The sequence below is a fragment of the Suncus etruscus genome, chromosome X, assembly GCF_024139225.1.
Source record: "Suncus etruscus isolate mSunEtr1 chromosome X, mSunEtr1.pri.cur, whole genome shotgun sequence".
Lineage (NCBI taxonomy): Eukaryota > Metazoa > Chordata > Mammalia > Eulipotyphla > Soricidae > Suncus > Suncus etruscus.
In genome coordinates this window covers 18,939,296-18,958,335 of record NC_064868.1, presented here as the reverse complement: position 1 = coordinate 18,958,335, position 19,040 = coordinate 18,939,296, and the positions used below count along the sequence as shown (strand labels likewise).

At 40.4% G+C, this 19,040-nt stretch overlaps 1 protein-coding gene across 1 annotated transcript in view; it reads left to right on the top strand.

The window, feature by feature from the left end:
* Positions 1 to 14,466: 14,466 nt before the first annotated feature.
* Positions 14,467 to 19,040, top strand: part of ACOT9 (acyl-CoA thioesterase 9) — a 37,980-nt gene continuing 33,406 nt past the window's right edge. Inside the window, exons 1-3 of the mRNA XM_049766756.1 lie at positions 14,467 to 14,622; positions 16,553 to 16,650; positions 18,921 to 18,947. Of these exons, the coding sequence (XP_049622713.1) occupies positions 14,600 to 14,622; positions 16,553 to 16,650; positions 18,921 to 18,947 (148 nt within the window). The 5' untranslated portion in view covers positions 14,467 to 14,599. The remainder of the gene's footprint in view (positions 14,623 to 16,552; positions 16,651 to 18,920; positions 18,948 to 19,040) is intronic.

Here is a 19,040-nt window from a genome sequence, read left to right as displayed (position 1 = left end):
CTCAGGACATGCAGCTCATCACAGAGTGATGAGTGCAGTTGCAGAGATGACTACACTGAAAACTATCATAAAATGTGAATGAATGAGGGAAGTAGAAAGCCTGTCTCGAGTACAGGTGTAGGGGGGTAGGGAGGAGGGAGATCTGGGAAATTGGTGGTGGGAATGTTGCACCGGTGAAGGGGGGTGCTCTTTACATGACTGTAATCATACAACTATAATCATCTTTGTAATCACGGTGTTTAAATAAAGATAAAAAAAAAACCTTGTAAAAAGTAAAGGACCTGGAAATCCTATCCTTAAAGTTGATCTTTGATCTTGAAAGTATCCTCATGCCCACTTTTATTTGAACTAAAGACATTCATGTGGATTTTCCTGAGATTTGGTACCTTGGAAACATGGCTACTTTAATATATTGACTCATTTAAAGTATGTGATGGATGTAGAACCAGCTGAGATTTGAGACAAGGAGTCTTAGTGATATTTCTTCACAATGGTTTTCAGATTGAGCTTCAAATCAACATCTGGGGCAGATGAATTTTTGAACAGATTTGGCGACAAATGTCCCCAGGAGAAGCAATTCTTATATGGAATATAATGTGTGTGGCTGACATGATTTTTCACAATCTGCTTTTCACACACTGGCATTATCCTGATATGGGGACTTGGCTTTACTCTGAGATTCAGCAGGAGTACCTAGATTGCTTTGTGTATGGCTAACTTGATTGACAGAACATGAGAATTTGAACCCGGAGGTTGTGGATTTGATCCCAGTGAGATTTTTATTGTTATTGTTGCTAGCTGACATTGAAGGAAGCTGGAAAGGTGATAGGATGAGAGCAAAGCAAAGGAATTGATTTTCCGCTGCTATCAAAACCTGTATGAATGTAAGCTTCCTTAAATACACACATGAGCCTTGCCATTGAGGCACACCCCTAGGCTGATAGTTATTTTTTTTGTCACACTCCACGGAACCCAGGGAATGTTCTCCACAGTTGCTTAGCAGTTTTTGCCACTGGTTTGCTCCTGATGGTACTCTGAATCCATGTGTGCTGGGGTTTGAACCGAGGCCTCTGTGTGCAAAGCATGTACTCCAGCTCTTTTTTCTTTACCATTTTTATTAAGGTACCGTGATTTACAATATTGTTCATTATATTTTTCATGCATACATGGTTTCAACACTACATCCATTACCAGAGGGCCTGCTTCCCCTATCAAAGTTCCGAGTGTGCCTCAAAACCGCTCCTCTCCCAGGTAAGTTCAGTTCTATAGTTAAAATCTCCAGTTCAAATGCTTTTGGCTATTGTAGTTCCATTACACGTTTTTTTATGTTCCATACAAGGAAAAGATCTTTTTAATTGTGAAGGTGGTGATGTCGGCACACATATAGATAAATCTACACTCCCTAAAGTTCACAAAATTGTGAATCAATTGTTAAAATGTTTTAAACACTATATATTACTTTATATAGGTTATATAAATTTATAAATGATAGCATAAATAATTTTATGTGAGTCAATTAATAGTTTTCATGAAATAGAAAAATCCTACAAATGATGGGGCCGGAGAGATAGCATGGAGGTAAGGCATTTGCCTTGCATGCAGAAGGTCATTGGTTGGAATCCTGGCATCCCATATGGTCCCCCAAGCTTGCCAGGAGTGATTTCTGAGTGTAGAGCCAGGAGTAATCTCAGAGCCCTGCCGGGTGTGACCCAAAAACCAAACCAAAACAAAACAAACAAAAAAACAACAAATGCACAATTTACTAAGAGTCAGGAAAGGAGTATAAAAAACTTTAATGAAAAATCTGAATAGGCCTATAAAAGTATAAAAGTGTGTTTAATCCTAAAAGGGAATATTGGCTTTATGTTATAATAATTATATTATATATAATGTTTAAATGTTTATATTAATAAGTAAAAGATTGGAATCAAATTTACGGATGTAAAAAATCACCTGAATAGATATAGAACACTCAATATAAACAAAATATTAATTCATTATTGAATGAGTATAAAAACTCTTAACAAGGAATAAACATACTTTTATTTTTTTAGTTTTTATTGGGGGCTGGAGCTATAGCACAGCGGGTAGTGTTTGTCTTGTAAGCAGCCTACCTGGGTTTGATTGCTGGCATCATCCCATATGGTCCATTGAGCCTGCCAGGAGCAATTTTTGAGCACACAGAGCCAGGAGTAACCCTTGAGTGCTGTCAGGTGTAGCCCCAAAACCAAAAAAAAAGTTTTTATTAAATTTCCATGAATTATAAAGTTACAGAGTTATTCATAATTAAGTTTCAGGTGCACAAAAATACTTTTCTTAATCTTGTAGAGGGTAATCTCTACATCATGAATGAATGCATCCTCAGTGATAGTGTGCTGAGTTTTTCTTGTCTTTTAAATAAGTTCCATAAATGCATCTTACAAAATTGGTTTTAAAAGACTATGAATTCTGGGCCCTGTGAGATAGCACAGCGGCGTTTGCCTTGCAAGCAGCCGATCCAGGACCAAAGGTGGTTGGTTCGAATCCCGGTGTCCCATATGGTCCCCCGTGCCTGCCAGGAGCTATTTCTGAGCAGATAGCCAGGAGTAACCCCTGAGCAACGCTGGGTGTGGCCCAAAAACTAAAAAAAAAAAAAGACTATGAATTCTCTGAATGTTTGGCTGTACATGAACTTTTGTATAGTTTCTACAAATCTGAATTTAAAGTCAAGCTGGATTCTAATTAGTGAGGTTCATTTAAATGAAGGATTATTTTAAAAACTATATCCCACCTCTCTCTTCTGACTTTGTTTGATAGATCTTCTATATGTTTTATAGGATTTTCTTCATATCTAAATTATTTTTAAAATATTGTTTTCAACATTTTGTGTCTATCTTTGGTTTTTGTCATTCTGATTATATGTCTCCTCAATTCTGGTTTTCTGTGATACCTTCAACTAGTGGTTTTTCATCAAATTCACCTTCTTATTCTTCATTGACACCTCAGAGTCTATGGAATGACCTCTTGAACTCATCTCATAGTTCTCTGGTGTGGTGTCCATTTATTTTCAGACTTTTAAAATATTTTATTGATTTTCAGAGATTTCCTGTATCTCACCATTGAGTTGGAGCTTACCAGTCTTTTCCTCAGCTGCTATTATGCTGCTCAGACCTTCTATTGAGTTTTAAAATATCACCTTTCATACTCTTCATTTCTATCCCTTATGATTTTAGTTTTCTCATTTCAGCTCTATAGCATTTGTGCCTTTCTGACTACTGGTGTTATCATTTCTTTGAGCTCATTAAACATCTATAACATAGAATAACTCAGGTCTTTCTCTGAGAGTTTACAGAGCTAATTGGTATTGGTAGAACCTTCTGTGCTATTACGTTCACTCACTGAGCTTCTCTGAAGCTTCCCTATTGAGTTTGTAGTGCTCCGGTGATTATAAGGGTGAATCTTTATAGTTAGCCCTATTAGGAGTCTGAAAAATTAGGCTGACTATTGCTCTTTATCCCTCACTTCCTGTCTTTTCCAAGTAACAAAAGGTATATGTGTAAGCAGTGTGAGGTGTGATGAGTAGAAATGTTGCCTTGGGGCTGGAGAGAAAGCTTGGAGGTAAGGTATTTGCCTTGCATGCAGAAGGTCGGTGGTTCGAATCCCAGCATCCCATATGGTCCCCCGAGCCTGCCAGCATTGATTTCTGAACATAGAGCCAGGAGTAACCCCTGAGTGTTTCCGGGTGTGACCCAAAAACCAAAACCAAAAAAAAAAATAATGTTGCCTGGCCACACAGTTCAAGAGATATGGAGGTGGGCTTGCTGAGATGGCTCAGTTTTGGCATGATGTGATGTCTGTGGGGATTCGTTTGAAAGTGATGTGAATCTGCCTCCAGTTGCAAAAAGCCAGGAGGTTAACCTCACCTGGAAGGGTGGAGAAGCAAACAGAGGGTCTGAGATATGGAAATGGGCCTGCTGAGATGGCAGAAGTCTGACCTTCAGTTTTTAAAAAGTATTTTTAAACTTTAGGCACCATGATTAACAATACTGTTACTGATAGGGTTTTTGTAATCAGTGTTCCAATAACACAAGTCTATCAAAATGTCTTTCCCCCAACCTATCCTCACCCCCAATTATGATAAGCTAAGTTCTGTAGACCAGTTCTCAGGTTCTGATATTTTGGACATTTTTTTCTTTTTTCTTTTCTTACTATATCTCCTTGTATCCCACACAGAAGTGAGAGATTATTTTTATATCTAAACCTTTCCTTCTGATTAATTTTACTCATCATGACACTCTCTGTATCTATCCACATAGCAACAAATTACATTGTCTTTCTTATAACCAAATAGTATTTCATTTTGCATATATATTATAGTTTCTTTATCCAGTCATCTGTTCTTAGAGAACTCTAGTTCTTATTTTTAATTTAATTTAATTTATTAAAAATGCATCACATAGTTGATATAATATATTTGCTTACAAATAAGTGAAAGCAAGTTTATTGAAAAATAGAAAGAAAAAATAAAATGAAAGAGAAGAGAAAAAGTACAGTAGCAAGCACATTAGTGAAAATTATTGTATCACCGAAGTCATTAATACAATGGCAGAAGGTTTAGTAAGCACCGTTATATGTGTTTAACTTGGGCGTTCCTTTAGGGATGACAGCTTTGAACAAATAAAGTTGTCCAGAAAAGCAAAGCTAAGATACTTTGAGATTTAGGGGCATATACTCAACTGCAGGGCCTCCTGAAAGAACGCCAGATTTGAAGATAGTGACTGCATTTGTGGGCGTGGTTACAGCTGACAGGCATTCCCAGAAGAAGGGAAATACAGGGGAGGGTGCCCACACTTGCTACAAAACAAGACCTGGTGATATCAGCCCAACAATCGGTATATCAGATCAGCATCCCTGAAGGGAATCATAGAAGGTCAGTGAGGAGGCAGGCCATTGAGAAAACAGTGATTCTGGGTAATGGAGGCAGCAAGTGTGACTTTGGCAGGATGGGGGCCTGGCCCATCCTTTCCTCCTGAGATGGCCAATTTTGTGCTGCATAGGTGACTGTAGCCATAATCTTTCATGGCTCCGTTTACATCTCATTTGAGAAAAGAGTGACTATGTTCATGGGTGTGGTTAGAACTGCCAGGCTTTTCCAGAAGAAGGAAGATACAGGAGAGGGTGCTCACACTTGCTCTAAAACAAGGTCTGTTGATATCAACCCAACAATCGGTGTACTTGAAGTATGGTCAGATCACCATCCCAACAGGGAATCATAGAGGGTCAGTGAGGAGGTAGGTCATAGGGAAAATGGTGATTCTGGGTGATGGAGGCAGTTGATCGAACAACTGCTCAATCTAAACATCTGTATCCATTGCTGAAGGACATCTTTGAGGGATAAAAGAGAAAATTTTAAAGTTATAAATTTGTAGTATAATAGAAAACTGTTTGATGATACCCCATCAATCAATCTAGAGCTATTCTTAACTATTTTATAATTAACTAAAATAAAAATAACTGCAGAATACATTTTTCTACATAGAGAAACAGGCCAGAAAGATGGAAAAACAAGCTGAAGCCAGGGAAATGCTTGACTATATACATCAATGGGGGAGGAGGGAATACTACAGGATTATGGTTTGAGGCTCTGTGATACCTAAGCTTCTAGATAGTTTCTCCTTTTCTAGTTTGTTTCCTCTGACTACAAAATTAACGAATTTCAGCTGTGATAGCTCTGGCTGATTTTTTTTTAAATCTTACTTTCCTAGTTGTACATGCATTTTTAATTTAGAGGAGCAAATCTTGGTGTAAGACTATGCCCTCTGGTGGAGATGGGTACAACTCATTGCATGTCTGCTGATACTTAGGAAATTGTTGCTAGCTGTGGATTGCTAGCCATCTTGATAGTTGGAAGAGTTACTAAATATCTGTAAACACTGATTTGTTTACATATAAAATGAGGGCAGCGGTAATACCTATCTCCTATGGTTGTGAGGCTCAAAAAATAGTAATGTTGAAAAAATAGTACTTTCCTTGTTACTCATCTCTTGTTTATTCATCAAATATATACATGTGTATATACATATAAATTTTTTAAGTTGGGGTCATCAACCAGCAGCGCTCAAAGACCCAAGGGCCACTCACAGTGATGGTAGTGCAAGCCTGATGGCCAGTGCTTGAACCCAGTGGTACTTGAGGACCACCAGGCCACACCTAGCAGTGATTAGGGACCATGTGGTGCTGGAAATAGAACTCAGGGCCTAGTCCATGCTAGGCATGTGCTTTATTACTTTGAACTATATTCCCTGTTCCAACAATATTATGTATTTTCATGTTAGGCACTTAGATAAGTACTTATGATATGTATTAATACTGATATTTACTCATTTGGTCTTCCCATATTATTATATAATTATGATGAATCAGGCTCCATGGCAGGTATAAAACCTAAAACAGTGAATAAGACAGAGCCTTCATGATTCTAAATAAGTTTTTTATAGTTCTACCAGCTCTCTTATGATTATTCTGAATTTTCATTTCTTTTCTTTTTCTTTTTCTTTTTTTGGTTTTTGGGCCACACCCAGTGATGCTCAGAGGTTTCTCCTGGCTATGTGCTCAGAAATCACTTCTGGCTTGGGGGGACCATATGGGATGCCGGGGATTGAACTGAGGTCCATCCTGGGTCAGCTGCATGCAAGGCAAGCACACTACCACTCTGGCCCCTAATCTGAATTTTTTTTTTTTTTTGGTTTTTGGGCCACACCCGGTAACGCTCAAGGGTTACTCCTGGCTATGCGCTCAGAAGTTGCTCCTGGCTTGGGGGACCATATGGGACACTGGGGGATCGAACCACGGTCCATCCTAGGCTAGCGCAGGCAAGGCAGGCACCTTACCTCTAGCGCCACCGCCCGGCTATTCTGAATTTTCTTAATGAAATCTTCTCACACACTTCATACAATAGTCTGAATATAGCATGGAAGCAAAGTAGTAAAATATGAAGTCATTTTTCTCTTAGTAAGTGGGAGATAAGCCACTCCTGATAGAATGATATTTCTGTGGTTTTATTTCTAGATTAAGCATACATGTACAGGGGGCCAGAGCGATAGCATAGCGGTAGAGAGTTTGCCTTGCACGTGGCTGACCTGGGATGGACTCAGGTTCAATTCCTGGCATCCCATATGATACCCCGAACCTGCCAGGAGCTATTTCTGAATGTAGAGCCAGGAGTAACCCCTGAGTGCTGCCAGTGTGGTCCCCAAACCAAAAATCAACCTCTCCTCCCTAAAATAAAGAATACAGTGTTCAATGGAAAAAGTTTTGTTGAATTGTTAGTGTGAATTTTTGCATATAGGAAAAAATAATGCAGATATCAAAGCAACATGACCAAATGTTCATATACCCTTCACATGAGACATCAGAATAAAGCAGGAATTTGTCTTTTTCAGCCTATAGGGGAAACCTAGCCCTTTGTATATTTTTCCCCTCTTCATTTTTCAGATGCCCATTTGTCATCAATTATCCAGTTCCTTCTTGAGAAGGACTGAGGATTTACTTGGTCTTGAATTCTGCAAGTAAGTAGGATAAGGAGAGAAAGAAAAAGGTCCCTTATTATGGTCCTCCTTCAGAACTACAAAAAATATCATCCTTTCCCATATGTTCTCTTGTGCATGATAATACTACAAAGAATTGCCACCTCTTTTTGTTTGTTTGTTTGTTTTTTTTCACCTCTATTTTTTAATGCCCTCTTTAAAATAAAACTTTAATGAGGCACCAGACTCCAGGAGTAGAGATAGAGAAGTCAAACAATTACTTATGGAAAATTAATGTTGTCATACACCTTTAAAATCACTTTGCTTTTTCCTTTTGCCCTTTCTGAGCTGATTGGCACGGGTGCCCTTGATTGCATCAAGCCTGACCCTAAGGTGATTTATGTTGGACTCTGACTAGTGGAGTGGCAGGGAAAAGCAGCAGAAAAGAAGCTTGACTGACTCAGTGAGATCCAAGACGCTGCTTGACAACCCCTAGCTGAAAAATGCACTTTTGACTCTGTCTGATTTCTTGTGCGAAGCTGCAAGTTGAGATCCCCACTGAATTATCCCCACAGAAATTAGGTTATTTTAATTAAAAACGAAAAATAGTTAGAGTAATCCATGGATAATAGATTAATTAAATTTAGCATACTATAGATTGACACTTACCAAAATTACATTACTATTCCATTCAGTAAAGCTTCCTATTTTTAGCGGCATTTGCCTTGCAAGCAGCTGATCCAGGACTAAAGGTGCTTGGTTCGAAACCCGGTGTCCCATATGGTCCCCCGTGCCTGCCAGGAGCTATTTCTGAGCAGACAGCCAGGAGTAACCCCTGAGCACCGCTGGGTGTGACCCAAAAACTAAAAAAAAAAAAAGCTTCCTATTTTTTTCAGTGTGATGAACCCACACTTTAAAAGGATAGAATGTGAATATGATATATAATGTGGATACTTTTGGTTGTATATTGTGTCCTTATGGAAGTTATTTTAAAGCAGTATCTTCAACTACTATTATGAGATCAATGTTGTCCTATAGATGTACAGTGGTTGAAAACCACTGGTCTATCACCACTATGCAGATCAGGTGCTGGCCCACAGGTATAGAAAGGTTGAAGAACACTGCTTTTTAATTAAAAATTAATTAGCCAGGTATGTATTGTAACATAAGACAGACAAAACATTATTTTCTTCTTGGTTGTTGTGATGATAGCATACAGGGGTCATGCACTTTGCTTTGTGCCATGGATTGCAAACCCAGAGATGGAAGATGGTGCTAGGCCTTATCCATGCAAAGGGGGTATTATACCTTAGTCACTAATGCTTACTCTTTGTAAAATTTTCCTAGACTTGTAACAAAAGTTTAATTACAAATCTGGAAAATTTAGTTTGAATGACTTAGTCTCTTTTTATCTAAGGCAAGACTCCTCAAATATCACCTCCTCTTTGGGTTTTCCATGATACTGATGTTTTTCATCAAGGTTATTCCAACAAGTGGTGCTGCAGTAATATATTGTACAGGGTTAGGGTGTTTGCCTTGCATATGGTCAACTCAGGTTTGATCCCTAGCATTACATATGGTCCCCTGCACACTACCAGAAGTAATTTCTGTGTACAGAGCTAGGAGTAATCCCCGAACACTGATGGGTGTGGCCTCCAAGCAAAACAAATTAGAAAACATTAATTCAATAGAGTTGAGGAGGTACAAATACTCAGTTTCCATCTGCAGCATCACATGGTCCCATGAGCACCACCAGAAAAAAATCCAAACACCAAGCTGGAAGTAGCTCCAGCACTGCGAGGTGTGCCCCCCAAATAAATAGACAAAGATTCTGCCAGCACACCCTCCCTGTACAATACATTATTTGTCTCTTCCTTTGAGATCTTGTGATACTGGTCATTGGGGCAGTTTTAGAAACCATATATTTTATTATATTTATGCCTTTTCTGCCTCACTGGTGAGATCCTGAAGATCATGAACTTGCCAGGTTTGATTTTTGTAGCTTCACATCTGGAAGAGCACACCCGAAAGTATACATATGATCAATACATGAATTAAAAGTACTATATAGGGGGCCGGAGAGATAGCACAGCGGCGTTTGCCTTGCAAGCAGCCGATCCAGGACCTAAGGTGGTTGGTTCGAATTCCGGCATCCCATATGGTCCCCCGTGCCTGGCAGGAGCTATTTCTGAGCAGATAGCCAGGAGTAACCCCTAAGCACTGCCGGGTGTGGCCCAAAAGAACCCCCCCCCCAAAAAAGTACTATATACGCTCTATTAATTTGTTTTTGCTTTGGGGCCACACCCAATGATGCTCAGGGGTTACTCCCAGCTATGTGCTCAGAAATCGCTCCTGGCTTGGGGGACCATATAGGACACTGGGGTGATTGAACCGCGGTCTGTCCTAGGTTAGTGCACGGAAGGCAAATGCCCTACCACTTGTGCCACCGCTCTGGCCCCATCTCTATTAACTTTTTATTTATTTATTTATTTATTTATTTATTTATTTATTTATTTATTTATTTATTTATTTAGGTTTTTGGGCCACACCTGGCGATGCTCAGGGGTTACTCCTGGCTGTTTGCTCAGAAATAGCTCCTGGCAAGCACGGGGGACCATATAGGACACCGGGATTCGAACCAACCACCTTTGGTCCTGGATCGGCTGCTTGCAAGGCAAACTCCACTGTGCTATCTCTCCGGGCCCTCTATTAACTTTTTAAAAGAATTGATGAAAGGAAGTCAGATGTGGCTAAAGTGGTATGGCTTATGCCATGCATTGGTGAAATTCTGAATTTGATCCCAAACTCCATATTGCACTTGGAACACTGTGTTGAGTGTGGCTCTGGAAGCCCATAAGCACTACCAGAAGTGGCCCATATTTAAAAATATTCATTGTATTTTATTTCTGTAGCTTACACCAGTGTTCTTCAACCATTTACTATTTGTGGACCAGCTTCTGTCCTGCACACTGTTATAGAAGTTATAACTTAGGTAGTAAGCCTGTGGTTTTCAACCCATCTACATCTGTACATTGGCATTTGTTCACAGACTGGTGCTTGAAATATTCTGGCTCTGACTATTAGAGTCTCTTGCTCAAATAAAAGGCATCCCAGAACTGTGTTGCAGATAATTCTGAGAAAAGGCTTAGGGATATGAGGGAGGAAGCAGAAACTTTTTGAGGTGAGTCAGAATTCAAAGAGAAAGTGAGAAATTAAATGTAAAATTGACTGAATTATAATCATATAAAGTATAAAATCCATAAACCTGAGAACATCACTAAAAATAAGAACCTTATGCTCAGATCTCATAAAAGTGGGGTCTAAGGGGCTCCATGGTGTTAGTAAAATTAGTGTCTAAGGATTTACTGAGCTGTGGTTGGTGCTAGTTGAGTCTTCTGTGATACTGTTTAAGGCTCACTCATCTTGGTAGATGACTGTAATTTTTCCATCAGATTTCCGGTGATACTACTGAATTGACACTACTATAAAATTAGCAGTGTTGCAGTGCTGCTTGTGGACGTGTAGTCCAGGATTTCTGAAACACACTGGGTGGCTCAGCAGTTTGATATGGCTAAGTTGTGGAGCTGGGCTGTTCCTATTGGAGAGTGTAGGATCTGATGCTGGACTGCTGTGGGTCACACAGAAAGGGAAAACTGCCCTCCCAACGATTCTGAGAATGCCGTACAGATATCATTCTGGAACAAACTACCTGGGAAGTATTGGTGGCTGTGATTTTCTTTTGGAGTTTGGTAGAGGAGCTATCTAGACCTAAAACATTTTAGACCTAAGTTAGATATATGAGATACCCAAGGAAGATGGTAATTGGATACTGGTCATTCATAATTCTATACAGAACTGACAACCTGTTATAATGTTTTGTGATTTGATTTTATTATTTTTTTTGTGGTTTTTGGGTCACACCCAGCAGTGCTCAGGGGTTATTCCTGGCTCCATGCTCAGAAATTGCTCCTAGCAGGCACCGGGGACCATATGGGACGCCGGGATTCAAACTGATGACCTTTTGCAAAAAAGGCAAGTGCTTTACCTCCATGCTATCTCTCCGGCCCCTGATTTTATTATTCTATACAGAACTGACAACCTGTTATAATGTTTTGTGATTTGATTTTATTATTCTACTTGTAATAATAACATTTGTAAAATCTTGCATACCTATCAACAAATAATTGTCTTTTATTCATTAATTTTGGGAGCATACCCAGTGGTGCTCAGGGGAGCGTGTGGTACCATTGAATACAGAGGTTTCATGTGAAAAGCATGTGTTGCAGCAATTTGTCATCTACCCAGTCTATACCTTATTCTGATGACATGTTTGATAATATATCTTATCTGAGGCCACATCAAATAGAATGATTGGAGAATAATAGGAAGCAAAACAGTGATGTTTTGTAATATTTGTAATATTTGTAATTAATTTGTGATATTATATTGTAATATAATATCTGTAATATGTTTTAATATTAATAATATTCTATTACTTAAAGGAAGTGAATGTGATGATGGGGAAGATAGTATAGCACTTAGGACACATGCCTAGCATGAATGCAAAGATGTGTACCTGATTCTAGTTGATCAATGAATCTATTCTTGGGCCTTTTTATATTTGGGACACAGAAATTTGTTCCTCTGTCTCTATGCATGTGACCATGGTTTTACAATGTTTTGTCTACAAATGTATATGTTTCTCTTTGATTTTTGGACCGCACTTGGCAGTGATCAGGGCTTACTTCCTGGCTCTATGGATAGGGAAATCAGTGCTGGGTCAGCCACTGGCAAGGCAAATGCCCTACCTTCTGTACTACCTGCACTACTCTCTCCAGCCTCTCCAGGAAGTTCTTTTTTTTTATTTGGTTTTTGGGCCACTCCTAGCGGAGCTCAGGGGTTACTCCTGGCTGTCTGCTCAGAAATAGCTCCTGGCAGGCACGGGGGACCATATGGGACACCGGGATTCGAACCAACCACCTTTGGTCCTGGATCGGCTGCCTGCAAGGCAAACGCCGCGGTGCTATCTCTCCGGGGTCCAGGAAGTTCTTTTGTAACATAGAAAAGACCATAATTTAGAATAAAGAGAAAGAGGCTCACAGGCAAAGGAAAGCAGAGGCAAATAATGGAGAAAAGGCATCTTCCTGGCATTGAGTCCCTAGATCCTGCTGTTTCAGTCCAAATTTATACTATTTATATACATTAATAATGTATTTGCTTGGAACTTTACTTGATTGCACAAGAGAATAAGCATCCCTTCTTCTTATACCATAAATACTTAAAAAATTCCCTGAACTTAATTTTTCTCCATTAACTTACCACCTCAACTAAAAGTTAAAGAAAAACAAAAACTATTAGTTAATAAAACAGTTGTTGCACTATTATAAGTATGGAAGTGTAGCTGAGGGGCTGGAGTGATAGGTCAGCAGTAGGGCATTTGCCTTGCACGCGGCTGACCCAGGGAAGACCTTGGTTTGTCCCTGGTGTCCCATATAGTCCCTGAGCCAGGAGCGATTTCTGAGCACAGAGCCAGGAGTAACCCCTGTGTGTCACTGGGTGTGGCCCAAAAATAAAACAAAACAAACAAAACAACAATAACAACAACAAGTGTAGCTGACACTGGGCAAAGCAAAAAGATCACTGAAAGGTACAGACAACCTACAGAAAAATGAGATCTCTTTAGGAAAAATGATAGTGTTCTGGATGTGGGACTAATAAAATCAGGGAATATTAGGTAGAGAGGAAGAGAAAGCCAAAATCCATGTTCCATTTTTATTATGTGAGAGTGACAATTATACACGTATATAGAAGTGAAGCTAAATTTCGTAATATGGAGGGTGCTAGGTTCAAACCCCAGCACTCCACATGGTCTCGAGCACCATCAGCAGTGATCTTTTAGTTCAGAGCCCTGAGTAAGCCTTGTGTACTTCCATGTGTTGCTTCAGAACAAGCAAACAACAGTTTTTTTTTAATTAGAAAGAAAAATATGGACCATATTCACTTGTAATTCGTGAAGTTATTTTTTAAAATCCAGATTAATTTAAATAGAGAAATTTTTACAATCATAAGTTATCAGAAGAAGAAAACTAGACCCCGATCCTTGGGAAATCCTATGTTTGATGGCAAAGCAAGACTTGTGTATATTTTGGAGCGCTCAGTTCATTACTTTATTTCTTTTTGAAAAAAATTTTTTTACCGTGTTAATCCCTAACTGCTTTACTAACTTGCTATTTTTTATACTTATAAAGTGGACAATCTAAGGGTAGGAATATTACATTTTGGTGGGTCCATAGCATCAACAATAAAGTTTGGAGCACTACCAACAGATCAGACGTGGCCAATCTTCGAGAAAAGACCAATGTGTTGAATAAAATGAAAATAAGATTAGAAATTAAAATCCTCTTAACTGTAGTATTGACTCTGGCTGGTCAAGATCCCCACTTGCAAAAGAGGGGATTCCCGCCGCCCCACCCCGTTTTTACAAGGATGATTCACAGCCTTTGTTTATTGGCAGCCAGGGCCCTTGTAGACCTCCCGAAGACGAGGCCACACCCCAGTAAATCAGCTTTCCCAAAGGGCGGGTCCCAGGCGTCTGAATTTGGAAAGGTGCCCAGAGAATTCTGACGTGCAGCTCAGGGCAAGAGCCAGAGTCCAGCTGCCGAGGCCTGAGTGCCAAGGTTGCATGCGACCTGCAGCGAAGTGGAACGAGGGAAGTTCTGCGGACTCGGGTGCATCCAATAGCTGGCAGGTGGAGAGTGGGGATGGGCAAGTCCTCCCGTTAGCAGCACGAGGGGGGCCAGCTGATTGACAGTCCCACGGCGAATGACACCAGCTTTGGGCCAATGAGATGAGAGGGCAGCGGATGCGCGATGGCCGCGCCTCCACCAGCAAGGCCCGCCCTCTAGCAGCGAGGTCCGCCCCCCGGAGAGAGGCCCAGCCCCTGGCCGTCCTTGTTGGGGAACGTGGGTGCGGCTGCTTCCACGCTCTGTTTCCACTAGGGCTGGGGATCGCAGCCTTGTCAGCGCAGCTTCCTTCAGCTAGCTGCTGCCCGGGGCCAAGATCTGTGTTTTAGAAAGCTTGCTCGGTGGCTGAGCATGATGAGGCGCACTGGACTGTGGTAGGTAGTTTGGGGCCTAGTGGGGTGCAAGCTGGCTGAGAGTGTGCCGTTCACGCCCCATCTCTGCACGGCCTGGACGGAAGGAGAGGGCCTCGGCGAAGTGGCACTAAGATTTTGGGCAACGGAAAAGAATGGGGTTCAAAGGGTATTCCGGAACTCAGGCCAAGGGTGGGGTGAGGTGCGCCTTATCTGAGAGCCTTTCTGCAGTTTTCTGTTAAATACGAAGTGGCACTTTAGAGGAGAAAGTTGGGTGTTCCCCGAAATTCCTTTCTCTTTGCTCACCAGGACTGTGACTGCAAACTGGTTTTGCAGCGTATATTTAGAACTTCCCGTTATTTATCAGACCTTTGCCCTCCTTTGAAGAGCACTTTTAGGGTTAAGTCTTAGTCCCACTTGGACTCACTTAATGTGTGTTGCAATGTGGGCACAGATTGTCCGCTACCTATTGGGATCTCAGGACTGTGTGATTTAGTCACGGTGCTAAGTCCCCTGGTGCAAAGTAGAATGTCCCTTTTAATGAGCAACAGGCCCTGTTAAGGAGGTTGGAGGTGAGGGAGCTCCAATGGGGCCACTTGGACTGAAGAATGTCTTTGTTTCTATTCTGTTAAGGCCTCGCAGACACTCCAGTGCCTGTGTGTTGGAGCATTGCCTCCAAAAAGCGAGAAAAGTGAGCTTTTCTGCAGTTCCATCCATCTTTGATCAACTGGCATTCTCTAAATCGAATTGCATTATCTGTTCTTGCACTGGAAACCCACCCTAAACTTGGGACCCAGAAGAGAACCAAGACTATTTTGGTGACTTCTGTTCATTCTTGGTGACTTCTTTGACTTTCTTGGCAAAGCATGGAGAAGTTGGGCTCTTTTCCTTGGAAAGGTTCATTGATGGAGGCTTAGGACCCTCCTAATTTTCCCACAGGCCTCTTTTTTTTGGACTTGGGGCGCACATGGTGGTGTGCAGGGCTTACTCCTGGCAGTACTTGGGGGACTATATGGGTTGCCAGGGATCAAATCCTAGTTGGCCTCATGCAAGGCAAATACCTTACCTGCTGTTCTTTCGCTCTTGCTCTCCCAAAGGGCCTTTTGATTCTTCAGTTTTCCCTTTTAGTTTGGAAATGTTTGATTCTATTTTCAAAGATAATTAATTCATACTTGCTTTTAACGTGTTTTTGTTGTGGAGTGGTGACACTTAGGGCTCATTCTTGGGTTTGTGCTCAGGAATCACTTCTAGTGGTACTTGAGGAACATATGGGGTTCTGGGGATCAAACCAGGGTTGACCACATGTAAGACAAAAGCTTTACCCCTGTACTTTTTCTCTGGCCTCAGCTTTTAGCTTAATTTTTAGTAAAATGGTATGGCAATAACGTTCCTGTTTAGTTTTCTCAGGTTTCTATTTAATTTGTTCAGGTGTTTACCCAATTGATTCTGAGCTAATAGTGTAAGAATAAATTCATTACACCCAGTTGCTATCATTTATTTGTTTTGCATATAATTGCCTACAGTTGTGTCCTCTGCTCTCCAGATAAGTTGACTCTAGTCTAGATGAAGTGATTACTTATGAAATAACTTTATATCCAAATATGCATGTATTTGAGAAACAAGCATAGTGTGTATACAAGATTGTGTATTCTTTTTTCTTTTTTTTTTTGGTTTTTGGGTCACACCCGGCAGTGCTCAGGGGTTACTCCTGGCTCTATGCTCAGAAATCGCTCCTGGCAAGCTTGGGGGACCATATGAGATGGCGGGATTTGAACCACCGACCTTCTGCATGCAAGGCAAACACCTTACCTCCATATCTCTCCAGCCCCAAGATTGTGTATTCTAATGGGATGGAATAGCCAAGAACTCTCGAAAGAGACAGTGTCTTTGGGCTTGTGAGGGAAGGAGCTGTGGTACATTGTTCTTAAGTGTGTGTGTCTGTCTTATTTTGTAGGTTTTGTAACTCAAGCAAGGGGCTGCTTACTCCTGGCAAAGGACTGACTCCAGCATCTCAGAATCTGGAGAAACAGAGACTCCTCTACACTCACAATGGCAAGCTTAAGTGTTTACCTTTTATGTCCTATTTGTGAGAGAGCATATGTATTATTTAGGGAAAATGAGGCATGCTAAAGGTAGATTATTACTATTTTTAATTTGGGGCACACCTAGTGATGCTCAGGGGTTACTCCTGGCTATGCACTCAGAAGTCGCTTCTGGCTTGGGGGACCATATGGGATGCCGGGGGATTGAACCACAGTCCGTCCTGAGTCTACTGTGTGCAAGGCAAACACCCTACCACTGCACCATCACTCTGGCCCCAAGATATTTTATAAATTTATGTATATATTTTTGGATGACCTCCCAAGTCTGGGGCACTCACTGGAAATTCTCTGCCAACTGGGCTGGTGGTTCAATGCAAGATATTGCAAGCTGTATCACCTAATGTGTGATACTTCTTGGGTCCCATAGTACCAGGGCCACCCTGGTTGTGCTTGTCTCCAGAGTGCACTTGGGACCAGATGCATATGGTGCTAGGAACTGAACCAGGTTTGCTACATGTTAGGCATGTGCTTTTGCTACTTGAGTGAAATCCTCTTCCTGTATAAGTAGTTAATGAAGGGAAAGGCTTGGAAAAAGACAACTAATATATAAGTGATGCTTCCTTTAGTTTTATTACTTAAATGCTCTCAGTTCATTGTTTTGTTAGGCAGGCCCTTCTTATATAAGGTTAGTTGAAAATACTTTCCATTACTAACATGTCTAAAATATGGATATGGGGGATAGAGACATAGTACAGGTAGAGTGTCTTCCATCCAGCTGACCTGGTGTTGATCCTTGGTATTCCTGAGCCTGCCAGGAATGATTTCTGAGTGTAGAGCCAGGAGTAACCCCTGAGCTTCACTGGGTGTGTCCAAAAACAAATAACTAAATGGAATATGTCTTTTATAGTTTATTCAAAATGATGTCTTCTTTAATGGTCCAAGTAAATATATGTATATATTATTAAAAATTCTACTGCCCAGAGAGATAGCACAGTGGCGTTTGCCTTGCAAGCAGCCGATCCAGGACCAAAGGTGGTTGGTTCGAATCCCGGTGTGCCATATGGTCCCCCGTGCCTGCCAGGAGCTATTTCTGAGCAGACAGCCAGGAGTAACCCCTGATCACTGCCGGGTGTGGCCCAAAAACCAAAAAAAAAAAAAAAAACACACACACACACAAAAAACTACTGTCTAAAGCAGCATTTCTCAAAAGGTTCCTTATGGCCCTCTGTATATTCCAACATGCTTGCCAACAGGTAAAAATCATATAAATGGGGGAAGTCACAATACTAAATTTAGGGACCAGATTGTAGTACAGGGAGCCATAGGAAGGAAAAAATGTCACAAGGTAGTCATGGTCTGAATAAAGGCTGAAAATCACTAATATAAAATATTACCTCAATAAAAATTTTTGAAAAGAATGAACTATATTAAAAAAAAAGAAAGAAACCAAAATACCTTGAGGACTTTGCCTATATCTGAGGGCTAGGGATTTGACCTAGTGGTAGATCACATACCTTGCATGTTTGATGCCCTAAGTTCAATCCCCAGCATTTGAAAAATACTCTATTGGAGTCACAGTGTTCCTTAAAACAGTGGTCTTCAGCCTCACTGTGAACTGTTGATGGTGTACAGGTACAGAAAATTGAAGAAAGCTGTTCGGGAGCACTAGCCTTGCACGTGTGAAGAGCTGGATTCAATACCCAATACTACAAACAAAATTCTACTCTCCTTTTGGCTTTTAATATTTAGCCCTCCTTCTAAGCCACACACTAAGCCAGTAATAATTATTTTATGTCAGTGAGTATCAGTAGCCTGTAAGCTATAAGATAGCTATAAGATACAGCCTATAGCCTATAAGATAGTAGCCTATCCTAGCTTAAGGAACTTTCTGGGCATTTTTTTAAAGGAAGGTAGGAGGAACAAAATAAGAAATAAGACTAATTTGCTAATAGTTTTCATACAGTTTTATTGTTAATTATAATCAATTTGAACCACATTTTTGTATATATAGAATTATGTCTATGTAATATATAATCTGTATAGGTATATATGGAAAGTTTTGATAGAAGAATCAACTTTTTCCTGCAGAAAGTTAAAGTGCATGTTAATCTAATCATATTAGCTTGTGATCAATTATTAAAAGGCCATGCTGTAGTTAATTTTCTAAAATTGGAATATGTATTTTGAATGCTAAAAACCTCCAGGAAGTTAACATATTTGACGTTATATAGGTTTTTTAACTACTGTTTATCTAATTCATTTTCTTTTTATCCAATGTAGCATGCACATCTATTCACGTGAATAATGGTAACTATTATCCACTTTTTTTAAAGCATTTAATCATATTTTTGTATAGTTAATTCTTGTATGTCTGGGCAGTGTGTATGAACTAAAATCTAA